The sequence below is a fragment of the Triticum aestivum genome, chromosome 4B (assembly GCF_018294505.1).
Source record: "Triticum aestivum cultivar Chinese Spring chromosome 4B, IWGSC CS RefSeq v2.1, whole genome shotgun sequence".
NCBI lineage: Eukaryota > Viridiplantae > Streptophyta > Magnoliopsida > Poales > Poaceae > Triticum > Triticum aestivum.
Window position 1 is genome coordinate 120,127,277 of NC_057804.1, and position 7,045 is coordinate 120,134,321.

Consider the following 7,045-nt stretch of genomic DNA (forward strand, 5'->3'; position numbering starts at 1 on the left):
GCAGCGACGGCAGAGGCTAGAGGACTACGAGATGGCCTCCTACTAGCGAATGAAGTTGGTTGCAACAAAATCTATGTCGAAGCGGACTGTCTGGAGGTAATCGAAATCATGCTGAGTGGCGGGAATTCTTTAGGACCAGCAGCGGCAATATATGAAGAATGCACTTTCCTATCTAGCAACTTTATCTCTATAGTTTTTAGCCATTGCCCTCGGGAAGCCAATATGGCGGCGGATCTGCTAGCTAAGAACTCGGAGGTGTCTCGAACAATTGTTTGGAAATCGGAACCCCCGGATTTCTTAGTGGATGCCTTAACAAACGATGTATCTTTATTCTCACATGAAATATAAACTGCCATGATGGCATTTCCCTAAAAAAAAAGAAAGAGTACTCAAAAACATGGGTACAAAGTGAAAACAAAAATTATGGAGATGCGGGGGATCGAACCCCGTGCCTCTCGCATGCAAAGCGAGCGCTCTACCATTTGAGCTACATCCCCTTTGTGTGCTTATTTCTTTGTTCTATGATATAATTGCTTTCCTCTCATAAACGCTGTAATGGCCCCACACTACTACTGTATGTGCTGAATTATACTAGAAAAATAAATCCTTTGGTCTCATCCGGGTATTCTAAAATTACTCCTTTTAAGGATCAAGGTAACGAAGAAAGAAGAAGAAATAGTGCGACTTAGCCGCATCAAATTCGACGAAATAGGATTTCCCCCGCTTTGTATTACAAAGCAATACAATGAGATAGGTGCTGGGGTGGAAGCAACACATGCACGCCCAAAAGAAATGAAAGAGAAAAAGAAAAAAAAACAAATACCGACACCGGCGGATCAACAAAAACGAAGAAGCTTCACGACCGCCGCGCCCATCGGGATCCTCCACTAAGCTCTTATACTCCGGAGCGCCGGTACCAATCAACACCTCCAAGAAGGGACGCGACGATGACGACGCTGCTGCCAAGGGTTTCCCCCGGTACGCGACAAGGAAAGAGGAAGGGTACCTCCGACGCCCTTCAGGAAGGTTCGGTGGCACCCTCAGGCACCACCGCCTCGGAGTCGGCTTGGCCGACAGGGATTTCTCCCGATCCCAACTTTCACCTTGGGTGATCCGGAGCACGCCACCAAACAAACCACCACTCTGCGCGAAAAACGGTCTTGAAGCTTCCGCGCCGTCTCACCACAGCACCGCGGAAGGGGCCTGCTCAATGAAGAAGAGGAGCCAGGACTCGGGACAGCAGCATCGCCGGCATGCGGGAGGTCCCAACCTCCACCGTCAACGATGGTAACCGACCGGACGTGACAACAAGAGCATACCGGTCCCGTGGACCCACAGGTCCGGCCGGGTCCTCAGATGCCTGTAAAGCTCCCGCCTTCACGCTGCAGAAGGCATGCCGTCGGCGCCACCACCATGAGTCTGAGCCGCTCCTCCTCCGCGCCACGCAGAGGACGTCGAAGCCACACCAATGGCCAGCCTGCTAGGACCCAGATATGGGCCGGGGGCGCGCCGTCGGCCACCGCACGTCACCACGCCGCCCTGCCGCCAAGGGCAGCACCGCCACCTCGCCCACCGCCGGGTCGCCGGGCCACCGCCTAGCCGAGCAGCACTGCCGCCGTCACCTGCCCCGGGAAGGGGACGAGCGCGCGAGGACAGAAGGGACCGCCGCCGCCGGCACCATCCGGGCCAGCGCCGGGGGCACCTGCCGGCGGCGGCGAGGGATATCCAACGGAAGTGGGGGCCGAGAGGAAGGGGAGGGGGCGCGCCGCCCCGGCCATCTCCCGGGGAGGCGACGTAGGGGCGGGAACGGGAAGAGGAGGGGAAGGGGGGCGGGATGGGCCGGGGCGCGTGCGGCGGCGGCGGAAACTCTAGCGGGAGGGAGCGGATCGCACGCAGGTGCGCAACGGCCACAAAGCGAACTATTCTTTCGCCTTAGCCGCATGAAATTACGAAGCAAATTTGTGAATGATTAACCTGGAAGCCTTTTTATAGGTCGAGGGGACGAGAGGAGTATTACCGCGGCAGCAAAATCGACTGACACGATAGTCGCCCACTCACCTTGCCATGATTGTGTTGCAAACTAAATTCACTTTCATGGGAGAACACAATTTTATTAAAGCATTTTGGCGGTTTGTTGATTTACGGACATTCAACCAAGCATTGCGGGCAAGACAAGACTGCAGGCTCATTCAATGAGAGTCCACGTGCTAGTGTTCTGAAGGCCAAACATCTTCCAAATGGTATATACTCTGCCCACGGCTTAATTTCCCGAGGTGTCTTCGTTGTCGCAGAAGGGTGTGGAGCATGGCCTAGCTTTTTTTTTTTGTGGCGAACACGCAAAAGGCTTGCGTGCCGATGTATTAGATGAAGGGGCCTAGATCTATTAAAACATGTTATGATTTGGCGGATCTCATCAGGTTTCAAAAGTACAAATTTGGCATGATAACCAGATGATGGATTGGTAAAAGTGTCAGATTTGAGGTTGCGTTCATGTCTTCACTGAGTATTTCCACTCGCACGGCGCCCTCAGGGACTTGAAATAGTGCCTCCTAAGGGTGAGCCAGCGTTATTTTCGCCGTGAGGGCGGTCGGGTTCCCACTCGCCGTTCCAAGTTGGCCCTCCGGACGCTTTTTTATTAAATTAGTTCGGCTGAATTTGGACGAAATTCATTCATATTCATATTTGCACATAATTTGAAAGACACAACCTAAAAAAACCCTAAAACTACGCTACCACCCACCTTCGTCCCGAGCCTTCTACATGCCGAGGAGATTGTAGAAGGCGGTGTGGACGCGTGGCCGGACAGGGCGGGGCGTGCGGTGGCGCGCCTGCGCGCCCGTGAGAAATCAATGGAAGGCTGACCGTCGACAGCCTTGGCATTGATTCCCCGTGAGAAACTGAGGTGATGAGAACGACGAGCGCGCCTAGTCGCTGACTCGGCGGGTCCACCAGGCTTCCGCGCTAAAAATGTTTCCCCCAGCGCCCCCGGGCGCCCCAGCGCGCCGGGTTTGGCCTGGGTCCGCCAACATCAAATTCGGACCTAACCGGCAAAAAGTGGGCTTCTGGGAGCACGACTTAGCCTTTTCTTAGCGCCGGCGATAAAAAAGGGCCTTAGGGGGGCCTGTTGGAGGGGCAAGTGTAGATGCTCTAAGCCGGTTGAAGACATAGGAGGGACCGGTGATGATTGGTTTATTCGAAGCATTTTTCTCCCACATGATGTTGGAGTTGTACTAAGGAATATACTACTTGGCATCGGGAGAAGATAGCCTTCATTCTAAAATATAGTGCGTCCGCGCTTCCCGAGATTCAACTTTGATTGTAAATTTAACTAGCGAGACCGACTGCGGTGGGAGAAAAAATTATATAATTGAAAACTTCTTTTAAATACGAGTTCACTGGTATAACTTTTGCTCCCGCCGCAGTTGGTCTCGTTGGTTAAATTTATGGTCAAAGTTGAAGCATGAGAATAATAAAAGCACTATATTGTGGAATGGAGGGAGTATTTCTTAGTGTATAGATAGAGCCTGTAAGTTGGAAATGTGTGATCGCATCAAACTTGTGAAGCAAGGCGAAGGGAGTGTGTTTTCAAGAAAAGGGCGTAAGATTTGGAATTTTATTTAGTCCTGTGAGGCGGGCAGCGTGGTGGACAGTTCTGGTGACTCTCTAGGCTGATGGCGGTGGTCGATTGTCGCCTTGCCCGCGGACGGGTGGCGCTGTTGGCCTCGCGTGGATTCGCGTTGGCTGCTGTGGCGGGACGACACATGGGGTGTCCGATGGGGAGGTACGCTGGAGGGATGGGAGGCGTCGACGCGGTCGGGCCACCCGTCACCAGCACAGGGGTGTGCCAGTCGTGGATGCGTCCGCTCCCCCTCCCCCTTTCCTCGACCGAGTGCATGCGGGCGCTGTTCCGACAATGTCCGAGGCGGGGCATTTGCTGCTGTTTCGTCCTTGGGGCGGCCGTTTTGGACCAAAGCCGATGCCTTTTCGGTCTTGGGGTGTCTGGATGGAGGGCGGCGGCCCTTGCGGCGGGAGTCGCGTTGTTCGTTGGCGGAACGTGCGTCTCAAGTGCGGGCGGGCAGCCATGGCCATGTGGGTGGCATGGATGTTGGTGTTTGGCGTAGCATGGGTATGCCGGAAGGGTGTGAGCGCCGGGGTACATAACTTGTCTGGTTTTACCGGCCGTCGGTGGCGGCATCCGCGGATGCCGTTCCCCTTCTTGAAGGCTCCGTCGCTGTGCTCCCACTTCTCCCGGACTCCAGATCGGACGGTGGCGATACTCCGGTGCCGTCCCCTTCTTGGAGGCACCATCTTGTAACCCATGTTTCCTTCGTGTCCGGCCACCTCTCCACGGTGGCTAGCTCCTGGTGTTGGTCTCCGTCGACTCCAAGCGGTTCATCTTGTGTATCTGTAGTTTGTTTGGGATCGTTGGGGTGGTGTTGCGGTGCTCTGCACCTTTGTATCTTCCCTTGGGTGTGTGCGAGGAGTGTGGTGTTGGCGTGCGTTTGTATCGCTTGCTCCGGTTGTTTGGTCGGTGCTTTATATATAAAGCGGGGCTAAAGCCTTTTTTGGTAAAAGGTTTTTGTCTTTGGGTGGAATCTAGCGGAGGTTGCGGTCGAAACACAAAGCAATATATTGAAGAGGAGCATAGCCTAGTGGTGGGAAGGGGTTGATGCCTTCCCACCCACTTACAATTTGAGTTTGTTGCACAAACTATACTGTAGGGATTTCCTTACAGTCTTTCTGTCAAAAAAAATTAAAGAGGAAAATGGATCACACACCGGATTTTGCTCTGTGTGGAAGGGAACCGGCATCATGTAGTAATAATGAACTGTGCAAAATCTGTGGCGCTTCATCATCACAACTAAGCAGTGGGTGCTCCCACCGAAAGAGAGACTCATGAAGATCCGGGCAGACTGGTTGTTAGTACTGGGGTGTCGTGCAAGTGTACAATGTTAGTTGAAGCACAATTTCGGGAAGTATTATCCCCAACTTCTATATCACTCCAAAGAAGAGCTTACACGAGTGTGTATGTGAGCGCTTCAATCACACTATGTCACTACGCTCACATGAGTTGAATAGTTGACCATCCGCAAGACTTCTCAATTAGTTATGGAAGTGTTGAAAGTGTAGGTTTGCTAGGGAGATTTAAAATGTGGTAATGTGAAAGACTGGAAAGTTCAAAGTGCATCTCCACAATACCCTAGTTAGTTTTGATGATTTATGACAGAACCACTGAGAGGACTAAGGTTTCATTAAGCTATACAAGTATAGCATGTGCTCTTAATGCCTACCAGATTTGGCTACAAGTGAAGAGGTTTGTGACTCCCACAAACGACTTTTCTAGTCGTTGTCCTCGTCAAGATCATAGTTTGTACTTTCTGGATCTTTTGGTTAATTTAAGATTCACGCCAAGTATAGGACATAGAACTGACCCTAAGACTAACTTATTCAAATTCACACCCTATCCAATCTTATTATGAATTTCACTAAGCCCCCGTACATACGAAGATTTTCTCCCGGTACTATCGAACCACTTTATAGGATTGGGTTTGATATATTTTTTGATACGCCTCCCGAATTGGAGTCGAGTTCCACTATATTGCATAATGGAACACTAGTTCGAAATACAAACTAATCGTGAGCAAAATCCCTGGAACAAAGAAGCAAAAGAAAGCTAGATAAACTAAGAAACAAATATAGAGAGACGGCATTATCAAGCAGTAACAACACACAACATGTTGCAAAACAAACCACGATGAATGTATCGATTGCATGCAGCTAGGAAAAGAGCAGACATGGAATGAATGGTCAGATGGTCCGTAGACCACAATCAGTGCAACTAATTGTGTTATGCTGTAATAACTCCATGCTGACAAAATGGTGGCCCATATATGGTGCAATTGGATATCTCAAAGTAGAGAACTTAGAAATGTTAATAGACATGAAAAGCACCAAACATTTGATAGCGACGATAATTTTCATTGGACTCGGTTCAACTATTCCTCGGCGCCATTACATTGATAGATAACAGTAGCTCCGAAAGTAAGATCCGACCACCAGCCGCCCGTCGAGATCTACTTGATTTTATTCATGACAAGAATAGATAGCTATATCCGTCACCGATACCCTAGCCATAGCTAGTTACAGTCACAGGAGGCGGACGCGACTGTCATCGGGTAGGGAAAGGAGTTGCCGTACTGGAAGGACACGGGGAAGCTGGGCTCAATGGACTTGCCGTCGTTGACGAGGCAGTCGTTGATGCCGAGGCGGCGGAACTTGGCTGGGTCGATGACATCATTTGAGGCGAAGTCGCCGCATGCGACATGGACGTCGCACACGAGACATTCCATGCATGTGTTGGTGAACTCCACGCTGTAGGCCGGTATGCCGCCCGCCATGCTCGGCGCGTTGATCTGGAACACCTCCAGGAGATCCTTTGAGCACTCCTCCAGCTCCAACGGCTCCGTCGAGCGCCCTCCTCCGCCGCTCGATGACATGGAAGGTGCACTGACGCTGAGCATCTTGCGCATCTGATGCCGAGGCAGCTGCAGCTGCAGCGAGGAAGACGCTGATGCTAGCAAGAACAAGAAGCAAAACTAGTGAGCCAAAAGATGAGGAATTAACATGCATGCATGCAGTTCTATATATACGTACTTAAGGTACATACCTTGACTACCTTCATAGCAAGCTTGGAGCAGAAACATGGTGATGACGACCACAACAGCAGCACTTGGACGCGTCTGAAAGCACGCCATGGCCGGCGCCTTCGTGTTCTCCTCCTGAGCGACGTGAGCGTGGATAGAGTAGTTGGTTCTTCTCCTCTTCGGCCCTGCTAGCCTACTTATACTACTAGTGGCTTCTCCATCCAGACTTAAATTGTATCCCAACGTATTTGGACTATGGTCAACAAATAAAATGTGTTTAGACTAAAAACACTTATACTACGAGTGGTGAAGTACCACCACTTCTTTTTTTGTCCTGGTGAGTGCCACACCACTAGTACTCGTAGCAAGTTCGCTTGGCGAATTAAACGCCGGCGCAGCTG

At 51.2% G+C, this 7,045-nt stretch overlaps 2 protein-coding genes and 1 non-coding gene across 18 annotated transcripts in view; 1 reads left to right on the top strand and 2 right to left on the bottom strand.

Annotated features, from left to right (window-relative positions):
* The window catches only part of LOC123091390 (uncharacterized), a 53,445-nt gene that overhangs the window by 17,764 nt on the left and 28,636 nt on the right, over positions 1–7,045 (top strand). The gene's annotated exons all lie outside the window — the stretch shown is intronic.
* TRNAA-UGC (transfer RNA alanine (anticodon UGC)) lies at positions 425–497 on the bottom strand. The gene has a single exon. It is a non-coding gene; the product is annotated as a tRNA-Ala (tRNA).
* On the bottom strand, positions 5,916–6,871 carry LOC123091389 (TPD1 protein homolog 1B). Of its 2 annotated transcripts, none has more exons than XM_044512888.1 (2): positions 6,668–6,871; positions 5,916–6,574 (listed from the first exon to the last, which is right to left on the bottom strand). In XM_044512888.1, the coding sequence occupies exons 1-2, from the start codon at positions 6,753–6,755 to the stop codon at positions 6,138–6,140; spliced, it is 525 nt and encodes a 174-aa protein (XP_044368823.1). In that variant the 5' UTR covers positions 6,756–6,871; the 3' UTR covers positions 5,916–6,137. The 2 variants fall into 2 exon arrangements, with proteins under 2 accessions (XP_044368823.1, XP_044368825.1); XM_044512890.1 differs by having other exon boundaries at positions 6,677–6,821.